Source organism: Capsaspora owczarzaki (genome assembly GCF_000151315.2).
Source record: "Capsaspora owczarzaki ATCC 30864 unplaced genomic scaffold supercont2.19, whole genome shotgun sequence".
In the NCBI taxonomy this organism is placed as follows: domain Eukaryota; class Filasterea; order Ministeriida; family Capsasporidae; genus Capsaspora; species Capsaspora owczarzaki.
The window spans coordinates 82,297-98,754 of NW_011887310.1; the positions used below are offsets into that span (position 1 = coordinate 82,297).

Sequence of the window (16,458 nt, forward strand, 5' to 3'; positions counted from 1 at the left end):
TTTTTTTTTGCCTTTTTTTTTTTTTTTTTTTTTTTTTTTTTGGTTTTCGGCCTTTTTTTTTTTTTTTTTTGTTTTCGGCCCTTTTTTTTTTTCTTTTTTTTTTTTTTTTTTTGTTTCGGCAACGCCCGTTCTCCTCTCCGCTTTTGTTTGCCAACCCCCTCTTCGTTCATTTCTCACTTGAGGGGTTGGGTTTTGCTTTTTCACAACTGCCCGACTTGCATCGCTTTGAATGTAATGTGAAACGCCATCGAATCCAAAGTCCCAAGGATTGCGATTTTTTTTTTCCTTCTTTTTTTATTATTTTTTTATTATTTAATTCCGCGCTCTAATGCAAATCCCAGCCAAAAAAAAAAAAAAAAAAAAAAAAAAAAAAAAAAACAGCCATTTATTATTACGATGAAGCGTCTGCTTTTCGTTCCTTCTCCTTCTCTCTCTCTCTCTCTCTCTTTCTGGGACTCCAACCTCAGTCTCAGTCTGTGGAGAAATGTGAGACAATTTGGGGTGGGGGAGGCGAGAGAGAGAGAGAAGAGGGCAGAGTGAGCAACAGCCGAAATGGATCTCGAGCCGTTCACCAAGTACTCTCCTTTGGTCACCCCCCCCCCTCTTCCCTATCACTCACTACCACTCTTACTATCATGCAATGCTCTTAATCAAGCTCTGTGGTTGTGCGGTCGGTCTCTGGCTGCGAGACAGTGCTCTTCCCTTTCTCTCTCTCTCACACTCTCTCTCTCTCTCTCTATCATTCTCTCTCTCTGTTGCTCAATCACTGCAACCCGAATGGAGAACCGTCCCTTCTTCTATATTGCTTATTTTTGCAAGCAACGCCACTGTTTTTCCATGCTCACGCATTCTGGTCCAAAGTCCAATCGAGAGCAGGACCACACGACTTGCCGACAATCGGTTGCTGCACAATCTCACAAAACCCCTAAAATCACGTCGCGTTTCGTAATCTGAACGGAGATTCTCTCGACTGCATATTGACAATCCATACCATGAATTCATCATAACTGCATCCCAACAGGATAACACCGGGAGAGAGAGAGAGACCTGTGTCACAGTTGTTGTGTGTGTGTGGAACAAAAGAACCAAGTTCACTTCTTGCGGAGACTTTTCTTTTTTTTTTTTTTTCTTTTTTTTTTTTTTTTTTTTTGACCAGCGACTCGTGATTGTCTTCTCACTGTGTTTGACCAAATGTTTCGTTCTTGTATGTGATTCTCACAGATATTTTTTGAATCAAGATTTTTATCAAGTTCATTGGTGGTGAATTTCCAACACACACCAAACAAAAACAAGGGTCGCCCACTTGCTGCGGCACACTTGTTGACAAGAACACATCTGCATACAAGATGCCAACGCGAGATGGGTCTCGCCATCTCGGCCTCAATGGCGCACAACACAGCAAGCAAGATATAGCCGCAGCAGTACCGCCAGGACCTCCACCAATAGGCAGTGGTGCCAAAATATGGGCGTCGGTGCTCCATCTAGTCCGAAAAGTTGTTCCGTTGGAGCGTTCAGCGCCACCAGCCGCTGTCAATTCAGGCACTGGCTCTTCGCCAATACCAGGCGCTCCGCCCGGAGCATCCCATGCTGCTGCTGCTAACGGTGCTGCACACACTATGCAACCACCAGCTTCCTCCAGCATTTCTACCTCTTCCTCTGCATCTTCTTCTTCTTCTTCCTCCTCCTCCTCTTCCTTGTTAACATCTCATGACATCCCTGCTGCCGTGAAAAAAATCCGTAAATCGCCGCGAAGAACGCGGTATATCGACTCGCTTCGGTTTTGGGTGGGCTGCATTTTGTGGATTGGCCTGAGCATATTCATCGCGACCGTCGACGACTATCCATCGTCCGACGTACGCAATTTGAATCCTCCTGCGGTGCTCTCGTTGGCAGACGCCCTGTTCACCCCAAAATCCGACTTGCCTTGGCTGTCCCAGTTTGTCAGCGGCATTGCCTCTTTACCAGCATTCGCCTCCTCGGCAAGTCCAGGCCCCTCCTTGCCACCAGCCGCTGCACCCTCTGGAAGTGCAAACCACAACCACCACAGCCACCACAGCCACCCACACCACCACCACCACCACCACCAAGGCAATCCTGCCACTCCGCCATCGCCGGCCTCGGGCAGTCTGGACGCAAACTCCGTGCCGGCCCAACTCCCTTTCGCAACAAGCAGCACCGCTTCGTCCGCAATCTCCTCCTTCCTCGGTTCGCTCCCGATCGAGTTGGTGGCAACCCGCGGGCCATGGTCGTCGCTACAATGTCGAAGCGTCACTACATCCACCAACAGCCAGGCTGCTTCGCCCAAAAAGCTGCCCGTCCTGTACTGTGGTTCTCGGGTGTGGATGGCGGACGCCGTCATGTTGGGTTCGCAGCTCGCTCAAGTCGGCAGCGCCCTCCAACTGTCGTCCACAGCGCCGACGCCTTCACCCGTAGCGCCGCATCAGCATTTGCGTGTGCCTCGCTCGGCGACTCGCCAAAACCCTTTTGCACCCTATTCGTACGAAGATGCGCACGCCCTCTTTGGCACCGCGCACCAAGCAGCGCACCACTTTGCCGCACACGAGGAACTCCTTCAGTCCACCTTTCTTAACATTTATCAGCGCGTGTCCGAGTACCGCACGCTGGGTGATTCAGCCTCGCTGTTCAGCCACGATTCGCAATCTGCTCCATCATCATCGGCCTCTGCCTCGCCAAGCAATCCTGACAACGCGGATGCTGCTCCGTCCGAAACGCAAAAGCAGCTCCGAATGTTCCAGCAAGAATGTCAGTTGCCTCCTGCGCCGGCGGGCATCGACCGCCAATGCACCGTTTTCGCCTATCCCCGCATTGCCCATTGGTACGAGCACCTGTCGCATGAGCTGAGCTTGGCCCTGGCCGACGGCTCTGTCAACGAAGCGATTGCCAACGCAAAGCAAAAGGTGCTTGCGCAGCTGTACAATCATCCAAACTCAGAGTTGTGCATTGTCGTGCTGCGCCTCAACAACATGGTGTACACGGGCACGCTTGTCGCTGCAATCGACCAGTCACACTCGATTCTGCGCATGGCACAGCAAGCTGCGGCACGTGTCGAGCAGCGCTTTGTGGAAAAGATGCCCCAGGACACTGTCAGCGACGTGGTTCTTGGCGTTGCCCGTCTTGCAAAGCATTCGGTGCAGCGCCTGTGCATCTTTGCCGTTAGCACCGCCATCCGCACCGTGTCGACTCTGGGCTCGCTGGTGGTCAGCCTCGCCACTGAAATTGGTGGTCGCGCAATGTCCGATGACGCTGCGTACGACTACGACGATGAAAGCGAGTTGTTTGTCGAGGACGGCGAGCAAGAGCTTGTTCCTGCTGCTGGCGATGTCCACCAGCCAGCGCGCACGGACTGCAGCTCATCTGCAGTGGACGAAGCCAGCGCGCAAATTCGGTGCTCTGACGTGATGCCCCTGCAGCCCAGCCCGCCCCACCCGCCGCGCCAGTTGTCAGACGAGGGCATTGCGCAGCTCGAAGTTCAGCTCTCTCGCATGTTGGACATCCTGTCCATCCCCAGCGAGTCTCCCGTTGCGCCCGAAAAGGCTGCGCGCATCACTCAGCTCCGCGACTGTGTCATGAGCCTGCGTGTCGTGCTCGAGTCGATTCGGCGTGGGCGCATTGCTCAGCGCGAAGCCACCGACCACTTCCAGCTCATCCTTTCGCTTGCCGCCCAGTTTGGTGCTTCCATCCCAACCGAGTCGCTCGGGGTTGCCAAAACCACCGGGTCTGCTCAAGACCGGATTGAGGATGCAGCAGCTGCTGCTGCTCAACAGACCACGGCGGACGCGTCGCAGCAAACTCAACCAGCATCGTCGGCCACTCAGCCTGCGCGACCAAAACGCCAAAGCGGCAAGCGTCGTGCTGCCTCGTCGCAGCTGGACCCGTTGGACGACGTGAGTGGCACGAAAGAATCCGTCTTTTTGACGTTGATGGCGTGTTTGGCGCTGTTTGCCACAGTTCGTCGCATCTCCAATCGCTTGTTCCGAGACCCGCATGCGCCGACTTCTGCTACTGCTACTGCTACTGCTGCTGCTGTCTCGTCCGGCTCCGAGCAGGCGGATGATGTCGATGCAGCGCAAACAGCAACAGACACTTCAACTTCCGCAAAGGACTCTGCGGTGGACGCCCGCCTCGTGCCACCACGGCAACAGACCAAGCAGCAACAACAAAAGCAGCAGCAAATGCGCCAGCGCTCTCACAAGACAGAGGACGACTCGCCGCTGCCTCAAGTCTCCGCCTCGACCGCTTCAACCACAACCATCTTTGAAGAGGTGGTCCCGGCGCCCGGCGTTCCAGCAGTTGGCATGGCGCAGCAGTCCACCAGTCAGTCGCTCAGCCTCGCTTCGAATGGCGAGATGCATGCTGCTGTCAAGTCAGTCACGCTCGTGACCACCGCCACCACCACCACCATCCTCGATGCTTCGTCGTCGGACGACACCGTCATGGCGGCTGAGCCGGGAGGCGGGTCTGAAAGTGCCCCGCACAGCGCTCGCTCCTCCTTGTCCGAAGGCACGGGGTCCCAACGCACTTCCATTTCGGCCGACTCTGCTTTCACGCTCATGCCACCGCCTTCACCCCGCTCCACCAAGTCGTCACGTCGCCGCAAGCCGTCCGCAACGCCGTCCATAGACGCTTCTGCGCAAGGATCGCCTGCACCCTCAATCCCCCCGTCGCCTCGCGCCTTCTTTGAAGGAAACTCGTTCGATGCTTGGCCGCCCGCATCCAACAACGGGTCTACTGTTGGCAAGCATCGTTCGTCCGCCAGCGCCAGCAGCAACGGAACTAGCAACGGCCATTCACGCAGCGCCCGCCGTTCGTCGCAACAGCACTCCTCTGCCTCTTTGTCTCATCATCATCCTCATCACGCACCGGCAGCTCATTCGCAAAATGGCGGGTTGTCGAATCCTGGCGCTTACTTTGATCCGCAACAGCACCTGTTCCAACAGCAGCAGTACCAGTTGCAACGTCAGCAGTTATTGCAACAGCAGCAGCAGCAATTCCCGTCGGCATTGGGACAGTCATCTTCATTCGCTCGGCAGCCGCAAGCACAACAGTCGCAGCAACAACAGCACACTGCCTTGGCGTCGCGCTCCGTTCCCAACTTGCCAGGAGATGCATCCTTCACTGCCCAATTTGAAGCATGGCAAAACTATTTGCTGCAAGTGGCGCAGATGGATCCGGCTGCACTCTACGGTCTTTTGCACACGAGTGCGGCAGCAAACGCGATTTCGTCCACGCAATCCGCCGCTGCGGTCGTGTCTGCAAAGCAGGCAGCTCAGCCCAATGGCAATGGTTCCACACGCGCCAGCACGCCTTCGTCTGGCGGCGCCAGTGCGTCTGGTACACCAACCGTCTACCCTGCAGTGTCGCCTGCGGCGACAGGCGCAGCCCCAGTAGGTAGCCTGTCTGCGGCCAGTAGCGTCGAGAATCTCGCGGCTCCAAGCACCACCTCCGACACGTCAACTCCCTCCGCTCTCGCAAGCGAGACTGATCCCTTGGCCTCGGTTGTCTCTTTGCTGCAACAGCAGCAAAAGTGGTTTTCCAGCCAGCCCAATGTTGCCGTTCCGGTCTCATTGCCGGCCGCCAGCGAGACCCCAGATGCGTTGCTCTCGGCCGAGGCGCCAGCACCGAGTGTCCATCCAACGCACGCCGTGACGGTCCCCTTGCAGACCCGTCGCACCCGCTCGTGTGCCTCGTCGTCGTCGTCGCTGCTGCCAGCAGTCGCCACGAGTCTTGCGGTCTCGGCAGCATTTGCACAGTCCGATTCGGTGCTCGGTGGCGTCTCGCCGCCGTTATCTCCCAGCATGTCGTCCGCCCTCTCCATGTCGTCCTCGTCCGACTCGTCCACGACTTCGATGGGATCGTCGTTGTCGTCCATGTCGTCTGCCACCACGTCAACCTCGCCCACCACTCCCCCCGAAAGCAGCACCCTCGCTACCAAAGTGCAAACTTGGAATAGCACCATTGTCCGGGGTGTCTATTGCTGCAATTGCGGCTATGAGGGACACACCATCCGCGATTGTCGCGAACCCACGCTGGACGAAACGATGCGCCAGCAGGCTCAACCACCCGTGCGTTCTGCGAACAACAACGGGCTTTCGGCAACTGGTCCTGCGCCCTCGATGAATCTACAGGAAGCCGCTCGCCTGGTCCTTGCGCACGCCAGCTACCTCGAGCAGATGAACAAGATTGTGCAGCTACAGAACAAGCTCATTCCGCCGCCTGGAGGCCATGCCGGAGGGACCGACGTTCGCGCTGCTCAGCAGCAGCAGCAACAGCAGCTTCCACAAATGCCACCTCGCGTGCCGCTCGCTGCACCGTTTCCGCTCCCACCGATAGCGATTGATCCCCATCTCTTGCAACAGCAGCTGCTGCTCCATGTACAGCAACAAGCGTTGTTGGGTGGTGGTGGTGGTGCTGGCGGTCCTCCGGCTGGAGTGTTTCCCAACCCACCTCCTTCGCACGCCGTGTCGGCACCCAACATGCCAATGCTCGCCCCCTCGCTCGTAGCCGCAGCCACTGCCGCCCTGTCGCCTTCCCCTGCGCTCCAGCAACAGCAAGAGCTGATTCGACTTCAGTTTGGCGGCATGCAGCCTCCGATTCCTTTTGCGCGGCAGCCTCCGCGTGCGCCTTCGTCGCTTCCCAACGCTCAGTCTGCGCAGCTCTGATTTGAGCGAAAGTTTCTTGGAACTGCGTTGGCGTCCAGGCCGTTGCCGCGAGTTTATGCCCACGACGATCGTTCGTTTTTTGTGAAGTGTGTTTTGTTTGCAACGACCCCAGCTCTTTCCCAAGCGGTAGCTCTCATGCTACTACTCTTGGAATTTTTTCAGTATCCCTTTGCATGAAGAGATTTTTCGCGCCATGTCATTAGAATCTGTGTTTTTGTTTTTCCTTTTGTTATGAACTTTAATATTATTACTGTATTTTTTCGTTGAATTTCTTGCAACGGACATCATGCTGCGAAAGTTTCAGGGATTGAAATTATTGTTTTTGCTTTGTTGTTGTTTTTGTTTTTTATTCTGGTTTGTGTTTTGTGTTGAATCCGAATTAACATCTTTGTCGAATCTGAACTGTTTAGCTTTTTCGAGTCGCTTTCATCCAAATTTAATATCAGTCTTTTTTATTCTTTTTTTGTTCTTTTTTTCTTTCTTTCTTTTTTTTTTCTCCTTCCTGTCGATCGCTGCTAGTTTTTTCACCATGTCGCAGTCGATTGCAATGAGCGACGCTCATCTGCCTGTGGCGCCACAGCAGGTGCAGCAAGGAATCTACCGGTCAAAGCTCCCCTTTGAGAGCAAGCGTTTCCGCGGCCCTCTGTTCTGGTTCCCGTACAACGTGAACGAGGTCACTGCGCGCATCGTCTCCTTCCAGGTGTTTGGCCTCTGCATTCTCGGCATTGTCGCTCGCCAGGAGCCCTGGATGTGGTACCTCACCTGCGGCATCTTCTTTGACTTTGTTCTTCGGTACGAAACTCAAAACTCAAACACCAGCGACTCACAAACCCGTTTCGCTCAGCCAATCAAACACCCACAATGAACGCGCTATCATGCCCACTGGGTGATGATCTGTCTTGGATCACTCGGTTGGAGGTGATTGTGAGACCGGAGGGGACGGGGATCTTCAGAGCGTGATTTCGCATTGTATTGAAGGAGGGAGGAGTGGGAGCTCGTCGATTCCAACCCTGTCCGGCGAACGCGCTTCGGGATCTTGCTACGCCATTCCCCTAGAGAGAGAGCCCGCTGCAGACGCGGTGGACGACGCAGTAGGGGTGAACGGAGAGAGAGCGAGTGGATTAGCTCCTTTGGGATCTACAAACTCAGCCGACCCGTCGCTCTCAAAAGAGCCAGGCTTGCTGTCAGCTCTGTTGGCCGCTGCGGTTTTGCTGCGTTGTTGGATCTTCCGTGACTTTGCGATGGTGGGGAGGACTGACCATGCATGCAAAGCACAGCGAAACAGCTCAAAAGCAAAAAAAAAAAAAAAAAAAAAAAAAAGGCTTCTTTTGCTTTGGTTTTGATTCTTCGTTACTGCGCTTTGATGAAGAGCCGCTCGGCTGTCCGTTTCAAGATGGAAGCTTGTCGCTCTGATTCCGCTGCGGTGCTGAGAAACGCCGTCGCTGCAGCTCAAAATGACCGATCAACAGCAAGCCAAAAAAGCAAAACAGCAAAACGGTTTTTTTTTTCTTTTTTTTCTTTTTTTTCTTTTTTTTTCTTTTTTTTTCTTTTTTTTCTTTTTTTTTTCTTTTTTTTTCTTTTTTTTCTTTTTTTTTCTTTTTTTTTTGAATATTTCGATCGGTTTCTGATGCAGAGCACTGAACGCCGCCCCATTCGTCGTGATTCGGTGCATTGGAGGTCCCGCGTTGGTGATTGAAGCGTCTCTTTCTCTCTCTCTCTCTCTTTCTTAGGGTTGCTCGTCCTACTGAGAGTGGGGAATCGGAGCTCCGTTTCAACTGAGATTGTGAATGGGAGGCTTCCATTCCGAAAAAAAAATGAAAATTCATGGCGCCCTTCTGTTCATTGAGTGATGTGAATGAACAGCGAGAGAGATCCGAACGCTGCAGAGGTGGTTCTCTTGCGGGGATGTGTGTGTGTGCATCGAGTGTGGATGTGTGATGAGTGGTTGCTTTGTGCTCATCCTCTCTGCTGCAGCACTCTGAAAGTCCTTCTCTTTTCTCTGTTCTCTATTCTCTGTCTCTTCAATGATCATCCATACAACAAAGCATGCATGTGCTTTTTTTTTTTTTTTTTTTTTTTTTGCTCCCTCGACGATTTCTTTTTTTTTTTTTCTTTTTTCCTTGTTCGATACTTTCCATTCTTCCTTCCTTTCTTCTTTCGCTGCCACTCGTCCTCTTCTTGTCCTCATCATTCTTTGTTCCTCTTTTTTTTCCTTCTTCATCTCGCTCGCTTGCTTTCAATGCCGCGTCGGATTCATCGTCAAAGAAAGAAGTCGATTTCTCGGCTTTTTCCCTTTTTTTTTTCCTTTTTTTTTGCGCGCCTTTTTTCTCTTTTCGTTTTTCAAAAAAAAAAAATTCAATTTTCAGCATCAAAAACTCACGCCTTCCAAGAAAAAAAAACGAAAAGAAAAAAAAAAGCTTCAACACTGGTTTTTGCAATTGAGAAACAAAAAGTCAATCAAACGTGAACAGAATAACAACCAACATGAAAACTCACTGCTGACATCATCATCATCATGATCACGACACAGATTCATCGGCGGCGCTCGCATGTCCGTGCTCGGATCCATCGCAGAGTGGGTCGCAGCCTTCCTCCCCGTCAAGCTCATCCCCGGTGCCGGCAAGCAGTTTGCTCAGCTCTGCGGCGCCATGATCTCTGGCTTTGCCATCATTGCCTTCTTTGCGCCCAACTATGGCCAGTCGCCCGCTGGTGGCGCCGTCATGCTCGGTCTGTTGATGGGCGCTGCCGGTCTGGAGGCCTTCTTTGGCATCTGCCTCGGCTGCATCATGTTTGACCTGTTCATTCGCTTTGGTCTCCTGTCGCGTCATATTAACACGAATGCCGAGCACTTCTGGAACGAGCAGAGCCGCTTCATTGAAGAGTCCGACCGTCGCCTGAACGAGGGCAAGCCCGTTGTCCGCCTCCTCTACTCGACCCTCAGCCCCGACTCTGAGCGCACCATTCCTCTTCGCATCAAGGTGAAGACCGACGAGATGCGCCAGGAGGACTTCCACATTGTCAAGCACATGCACATTCACTACTTTGCCTTCATCATGGCGTCGATCGGCCTGGCCTGCGTCTGGTACGTCGCCTTGTCAATCAATACCAAAAACGAGCTTTGGGCGGGGTGTGTGTGGTTTTGTTCTTGTACCTTGCGCCTCTGAGCCTAACTTTTTTCTTCTCCTCATTCACATTCACAGGAAGGTCTCGCACGCCGTGCTCAAGACGGACAAGCAGCTGTGGCAAGGCCTCGGCATCTTCTCGGCTGTTGTCGGCGGCATTTACGTGCTCTTGTACACTGCCAAGATTGTCTTCTACCCGCGCAAGGTGTGGAAGGAATGGACCAACCCCAACAAGGTCAACTTTTTCTCCACCATCACCATCTCGCTCTTGCTGTTTGCCTACCTGTCGGTCGACGTGGAGCTCGACATGGCCAAGTCGCTCTTCTGGCTCGGTGCCTCGTTCCAGCTCTTCCAAGCCGTCATCATTACGTCGCGCTGGTTCCGTTTCCCGCAGTCGCGCGATGCCTTCAACCCGACCTGGATGATCCCTGCCGTCGGCAACCTCGTTGCTGGCATGGTTGCGCCGCTGCTCGACCCTGGCTACACGGAGGTGGCTTGGCTCTGGTGGTCGTTCGCCTTCCTCATGTACATTGTCCTCATCACCCTCTCGTTCAACCGCATCATGTTTGGTGGCGTTGTTGACGACAAGGTCCGCCCTTCGTACTTTATCTTGGTGGCTGCTCCCGCTGTTGCCTTTGTCGGCTACACGGTGCTCCCCGGCGCTGGCGGCGCCGTCAACGGCTTTGACGCCTTTGCCCGCTTCCTCTACTACGTCGCACTCGTCACCTTCTTTGTTCTCGGCTGGTCCTTCTTCCGCTCGCTGTTTGGTCGCCACAACTTTGACCAGAGCTACTGGGCCTTTGTCTTCCCGCTGGACACCATGGCTCTCGCCGCCCTCGTCTACCACAGCTACATTTCGACCCCCGTGTCGCAGGCCATTGCTGTCTGTGCCTTGATTATCGTTAACGCCACCGCCGTTATCGTGCTCGCCAACTCTGTCAACGCTGCCATCCGTCTGCGCGTCTGGGTGCCCGAGGACAAGTGGGGCCCGCTTTCGCTCAACAAGATTGTTCACTACGCCACTCGCGACGCCTGCGTGCAGCTGCTCAACCTCACTGCCATTTTCGAGGCCAAGAACGAGACCCCCACCGCCGAGGACATTGAGGCCTACCGTTCGCTCTACGAAAAGCTCGAGCACACGTTCAACGTGCACTCGACCCACGAAGACGAGATTGTCTTCCCAGCCCTCCGCCTCTTCCACCCTAACGCCACCCTCGGTCACGAGGAGGACCACGACCGCGAACGCGCTCTTTTCGAAGACATTTCTCTCCTGATTGGTGTCGGCGAGAAGGGCCGCGAGGCCTTTGCCAGCATTTCGGACGCAGACCGCGCCGACCGTCTCCGCCAAGTGGCCGACCTTACCAAGATGATGGTGGCCTCCACTATCAAGCATTTGGACGACGAGGAGAAGGAGCTTGGCCCCATCACTCGCAAGTCCTTCCCGCTCAAGCTGCAGAAGGAGATTGTGCGCAAAATGTTCTCGCGCACCCTCCCCGACGATCTTCGTCGGTACATTCTGTTTGTCTTGCAGTATGCACCCTTCCATGGCCAGCGCTCCCGCTTTGTGCAGTGCTTGCGTTGGTCCTTCCCCGAGCGTCTGCAACTCTTCGGCAAGTGGATTTACGAAGGCTCCGACCCGTTGGTCTGGAGCCGTATCATCACTGAGGTTCCCGAACTTGCGCCTCGTGGTGTCCAATACTGGCACCCCACCGTCTAAGAAGGCCTTCTTCATTTCTGAGGCTTTGTTCCCCCCGTGTGTGTCTCGCCCCCATACTGTTTTTTGCGCCTTATTGTTTTTTCATGGTTTTTGTGCTATTTGATGTTCCTGAGTCGCTGGCAGCAAGTCCTTTTGTTGGTGTGTTGTTTGTTGTTGTCGTCGTTCCGTCGTTGCTTGCTGGTAATTTCTCGATTGGGTGTCCAGATCCTGCCCATCTCTGCATTTTCGTTTTGCTTTCAATGTTGCGACTGTGGTGTGTTTGGGAAAAAAGAAACCTTTTCATGGATATTTCTCTATCGACCAATCCATCCTGCTTGACGTTGCGCTGAAACAGCACGAATTCTATTCGGTGAATACGAGACAAACAAGACACCAGCCCGGCAGGCATACCAGGCCAGCGCGAAACACACAATGGCCGTTGACAAAACACGCGAACAAAAGCAAAAAACATGGATTTGTGCAGATAACAAGAGTGTCGGTAGTAAATAGGTAAATAAGAATAATCAATGGAAGGCAAGAAAGAGAAAAAAGGGGGTGCCAGCAGAAGCTGACAACAGGAAGGGGTGAGAGAGGAGCGCAAAACACTCAACCAGAGAAAAAGGCAAGCCGCTCTTCTTCAAAGAGTGCTGGATCAATCAGACGCTGGAACGAAAAAACAGCATCACAGGAGAAGCTGACTCGCAATTAAACTGCCCAAGGATCGAATAGTAAAGAGCCTGTAAAGGACGAATACTGTTCAAACTGGGCATCGGAATTGCCGAAGGATTCATCGGCCGTTTTGCTGGGGGCTTCGTGCACGAAATGACACCTGTGGCCATAAGGGCAGGAACCGATTGCCTGGAATGATCGGCACAAGTTGGTCTTGTACTTGGGATGGCGCAGCACATTTCGGAGCTCGTGCGCGCCGTGCGCAAACTGGCACTTGTCCTTGTACTTGCAATAATTGGTGCTCTGGAACGAATGGCATAGCTCTGTCTTGTACAAGACATTGCTGGATTTATCAGCACGCGGTGGAGAAGAGTCCACCTCACTTGCAGCCGCATCCTGCCCAGCAAAGCTCTGCGTGTCCGAAACAACGGTGTTTTGTGCGTAATGCTGTTTGGTCGGTGACATTATCAAGCCACCCATGGTCATGGTAGAAAACGTCATCGATGATGAAGCTGACGATGACGACGATGATGCTGACGACGACGACGACGATGATGAGGATGATTGCTGTGCCATGTAAAGAGATGAACTTGGCGGAAGACCCTGGTCAGCCAGCATGGACTGCGAGCCAAGAACCCCAACAATAGGTGCAGCGGCAACCCCCGCCCGAATGGGCGATGACGGGAGTGTACGTACTGGAGCTGGCTTGCCGGCCGACGCTGTAGAAGTGCGTGACATGGCTGCAGCGAGCATGACGGACTCGGGAATGGGTCTCGCTCCGTTGCCAGCGAGCTGATGGAAATTGAATCCCGGAATGAAAGGATCCGCAGCGGCACTCAACGCCAGCGAAGGCAGTCCGTTTGCAGAAGTAGGTCCGGAGCCACCAGACGCAGCAGACGCAGACGGAAGAGTCACAGCAGCAGCACTGGCGATTGGAGTGACAGCGTGCAGCGACGGAGGCGCACTCGCAGCCGAGCCAAAGCCAGCTGCGCCACTCTGCCCCGCCGCAAGCGGCAACTGCCAGTGCGACTCAATCCCAAGCCAAGGGATGACATCGTGGTGGCTCTGTTGCAGTGGCGTTGCTCTCGGTGCGACCTGGGGCTGCTGTCGCTGCTGTTGCATATGCGGCTGGCGCAGGAACTCGTTGTTGGAAGTGGGCATTGCTGGGAGCTGCGATTGCGGCTGCAGCATCGAGCGCAGCAGCTGCGGGTGGCCTAGCGCAGACTCAAAGTGGTCAAAGAACGCAGGCTGCATTAATCCATTGATGGGAGGTGTCTGCAGCACTTGCACGCTCGGGAAGGCGCCGAATCGAAGCTCCGATGGGAGCAAAGCCTGGTCGTCCACTGGATTCATTTCGTGCCAACGATTAAAACCCGTACAACCCGCTCTTTCCCCGATGACAAAAGCTTGTTGGGTTTGAAAAGGTGTGTGGGGGGTGGGGTCTGAGCACGGATTTGTGAGGATTCAACGTGCCGCGGTTTCTTGGCGTGGCTTTTGTGAGAATGGCAAAAACGAAGAAAAAAGAAAAAAAATCGAATGAAACCCAACAAAATAAGACAAAAAAAAAACAGGAAAAGAAAGTGAAAACACGTCGCATTGATTGATTGAGCGAAACGGAAGGAACTGTGCAATGAATCGATTTGTTACAACGATAAGAAACGGCAAAAGAGCAGAAAAGACACCAAAGAAAAAAGAAAAAACTCAAAAGTCAAACGAAATACAACGGGAAAAAAAAAGCACTTCAAGCAAAGTTAACAACAGGGTTGCCGGGAGTCACAGAGTCGCGAGTCTTGGCATCGGCCTCGTCGGCGGACTTGACGGCCAGGTTTTGGACCTCCGAGGAGCGCAGGAGGTAGGGCAAAAAGTCGTTGAGCAGCTGCAGCTCGTCGAAGGGGGTGGTCAGGTCGAGGGCGGACGCGCCGAGAGCCTCATAGTTGAGCTTGAGCTGAGCAACGAAGGGCATCACATTCTTGGTGTGCGGGGCAAGCAGAGGCGTCTCCTTGATCTTGAGGTGGCCCATAATCTCCTTGTTGTCTGCGGGGAAGGTCTTGTTGGACGATTGGTCGACAAGGCCGGCAACAGTCTTGATGACGTGCTCCTGCCAGGCAGGGTAGCTCTTGGCGTAGAAAATGGTGCCGTTGAGGTTCTTGAGCTCGACAGCGGGGCCCTTGCCCTTGTTGCCCTTAGCGACAACAAGCTGGGCGCGCGCACGGAACGAGTGGGCGGTGGTGCTAATGTAGCGAGCCATCTTGAGCGTGAGCTCGTCGACGGCGCCAGCCACAGGCCAAGGGGCGTTGATGGCCAGCGTCTTGCGGCCAAGAAGCGAGAAGACGTGCTCGGCGTAGTGGGGGCAGATGGGCGCAATGAGAATGGACGAGACCTCGAGGAAACGCTCGAGAACGCGACGGTTGGGTGCGGACGACACCTCGCGGTAAAAGTCGCGAGCAGCAAAGAGCTCATAGTGGCCGAGAATGAGGGCCTCGCGGAAGTTCATCTTGGCGTAGGCTTCGTCGGCAAGAGCGATTGCGCGGTTGATGGCCGTGTCCAAATAGCGATCGGCGAACGAGCTGGAAATGTCCTCGTCGCGCATGGTAGGGAAGGCAGCAATGGTGGCCTGAATCCACTCGCACTGGGTGAAGAGGCGAAGGACGGAGGCGTTGGCGGTCTGCTCCGAAAAGTTGGCATCGTCGGCCGTGTCGCCAGCGTCGGCGAGCGTCATGCGCATGGCGTCGGCAGAGAACTTGCCAAGGCCCTCGAGGAGGGTCATAAAGTTGCCAGTCTGCTTGGACATCTTCTCATTGTTGAGAAGAATGTGGCCGTTGGCGCGAATGCTCTTGGGCCAGCGCTCGGGCTCGTCGGGCCAGATGGCAACGTGGTTGAAGAGCGAGAAGGTGAGGTGGTTTTGGACGAGATCGCGGCCAGACGAGCGCAGGTTGAAGCCGTACCAGTACTGGAATTCGTGGCGAAGCTTGTCGAGCGTTGCCTGGGGAATGGCAGAGCTGGCGGGGAAGGCCGACTTGCTAAAAAAAATGTAGTCCCAGACCTCGTGGGTCATTTGCTCGGGGGTGATGCCGAGCGGGCTAACGCCAGCGCCGTAGAGAGCGCCGTTCTGGAGGAGGTGTGCGACAGTGTAGTATGCCATGTAGATGGTCGAGTCGGAAAGCGACTCAATCAGGTAGGTTTGGTCCCATGGGATGCGGCTGCCGAGGCCGTACGAGCGCGAGCATGCCCAGTCGTGGAGCCAGTCGACCGTGATTTCAAACTGCTTGAGCGTGTCGGGGTTGTACGTCTCGAGCTGGCGGAGGGCAACCTTGACCTGGTCCTTCCATGATTGCATGCCATAGTCGAGGTACCACTGGTCAACCTTGGCGACAATGCACTCGTCGCCAGAGCGGGACATGACCTTGTTCTCGGGCTCGTAGTAGACAGCGGCGAGCTTCTCGTCGAGCAGCTGCTGGCGAACGATGGGCTTGACGTCCTGCACCTTGCCACCGTTGTGGGGGCCAAAGATAAAGACACCTTCGTAAAAGCCCTCGCGGTAGACCTTCTCCTTGGCGGCAGCGAGCTGCACGGCGTCGTTCTGGGAGGCAACCTTGAATTCATCGCAGGCCTTGACGGCAGCGAGGTCGCCCATGGTCGGAGTGCGGATGATGGGCACGGGCTCAAAGGGGAGGACCATCTCGTCCTTGATGCCATACTTTTGGCGGAAGGCCTCCTTGTTGCGGAGATCGCGGAGGGCGGCGTAATCGTCGGGGGAGTCTGACGGCACGGACGTGACAATGCCAGTGCCCTTGTCTTCCTTGATGCTCAGCATGGGAAGCACGTAGACTTGGCCGTACTTTGACAGGGGCGCCTGAACAAGGCGACCGACGAGATCCTGGCCGCTGACGCTGCCAACCTTGACGGCCTCGCCCTCCTTGGAGGACAGGTCTTGGTAGGCCAGGTTGAGCGCAGCGCGCTCGGTGCAGATAAAGACGTCCTTGGTGGTGGCGTCAACCTCGTAGGCACCATACTGCATGGTCGGCTTGACCCAGCAGTTGGTCTGGCCATACATGGTCTCGGGGCGGAGCGTGCCGGCAACGAGGAAGACCTTGCGGCCAGACAGCGACGCGAGCGACTCGGGCAGCGGCTCGACGAGCTGCAGCTTGATCAGGGTGTACTCTTGACGCCGACGCCCTCGCCAGACGCGCGATCGTGTCCATGCAGGGCTGCTTGTCGCGATTGAGTAAATGGTCGGGCGCTTGCCAAACTTGACATAGCCGCGCTTGTACAGGGTGTTAAACTGCCAGCA

General features: G+C 54.7%; 4 protein-coding genes across 4 annotated transcripts; 2 read left to right on the forward strand and 2 right to left on the reverse strand.

Annotated features, from left to right (window-relative positions):
- Positions 1-1,218: 1,218 nt before the first annotated feature.
- Positions 1,219-6,962, forward strand: CAOG_08259 (hypothetical protein). The gene has a single exon (XM_004342379.2). The coding sequence runs from the start codon at positions 1,347-1,349 to the stop codon at positions 6,678-6,680; it is 5,334 nt and encodes a 1,777-aa protein (XP_004342428.1). The 5' UTR covers positions 1,219-1,346; the 3' UTR covers positions 6,681-6,962.
- Positions 6,963-9,229: 2,267 nt separating this feature from the next.
- On the forward strand, positions 9,230-11,519 carry CAOG_08260 (hypothetical protein; the record flags this gene model as incomplete). Its single annotated transcript, XM_004342380.1, has 2 exons — positions 9,230-9,762; positions 9,881-11,519. 2 exons carry the CDS (start codon positions 9,230-9,232, stop codon positions 11,517-11,519), a joined length of 2,172 nt encoding a protein of 723 aa, XP_004342429.1.
- A 684-nt stretch (positions 11,520-12,203) lies between these two features.
- CAOG_08261 (hypothetical protein) lies at positions 12,204-13,520 on the reverse strand (the record flags this gene model as incomplete). The annotated part of the gene is made up of 1 exon (XM_004342381.1): positions 12,204-13,520. One exon carries the CDS (start codon positions 13,518-13,520, stop codon positions 12,204-12,206), a length of 1,317 nt encoding a protein of 438 aa, XP_004342430.1.
- A 388-nt stretch (positions 13,521-13,908) lies between these two features.
- On the reverse strand, positions 13,909-16,424 carry CAOG_08262 (leucyl-tRNA synthetase; the record flags this gene model as incomplete). The annotated part of the gene is made up of 2 exons (XM_004342382.1): positions 13,909-16,328; positions 16,418-16,424. 2 exons carry the CDS (start codon positions 16,422-16,424, stop codon positions 13,909-13,911), a joined length of 2,427 nt encoding a protein of 808 aa, XP_004342431.1.
- Between the last annotated feature and the right edge of the window lie 34 nt (positions 16,425-16,458).

Bases quoted from the DNA above. Each gene is read 5' to 3' on its own strand.
- CAOG_08259 (XM_004342379.2), top strand. From the start codon at position 1,347: ATGCCAACGCGAGATGGGTCTCGCCATCTCGGCCTCAATGGCGCACAA.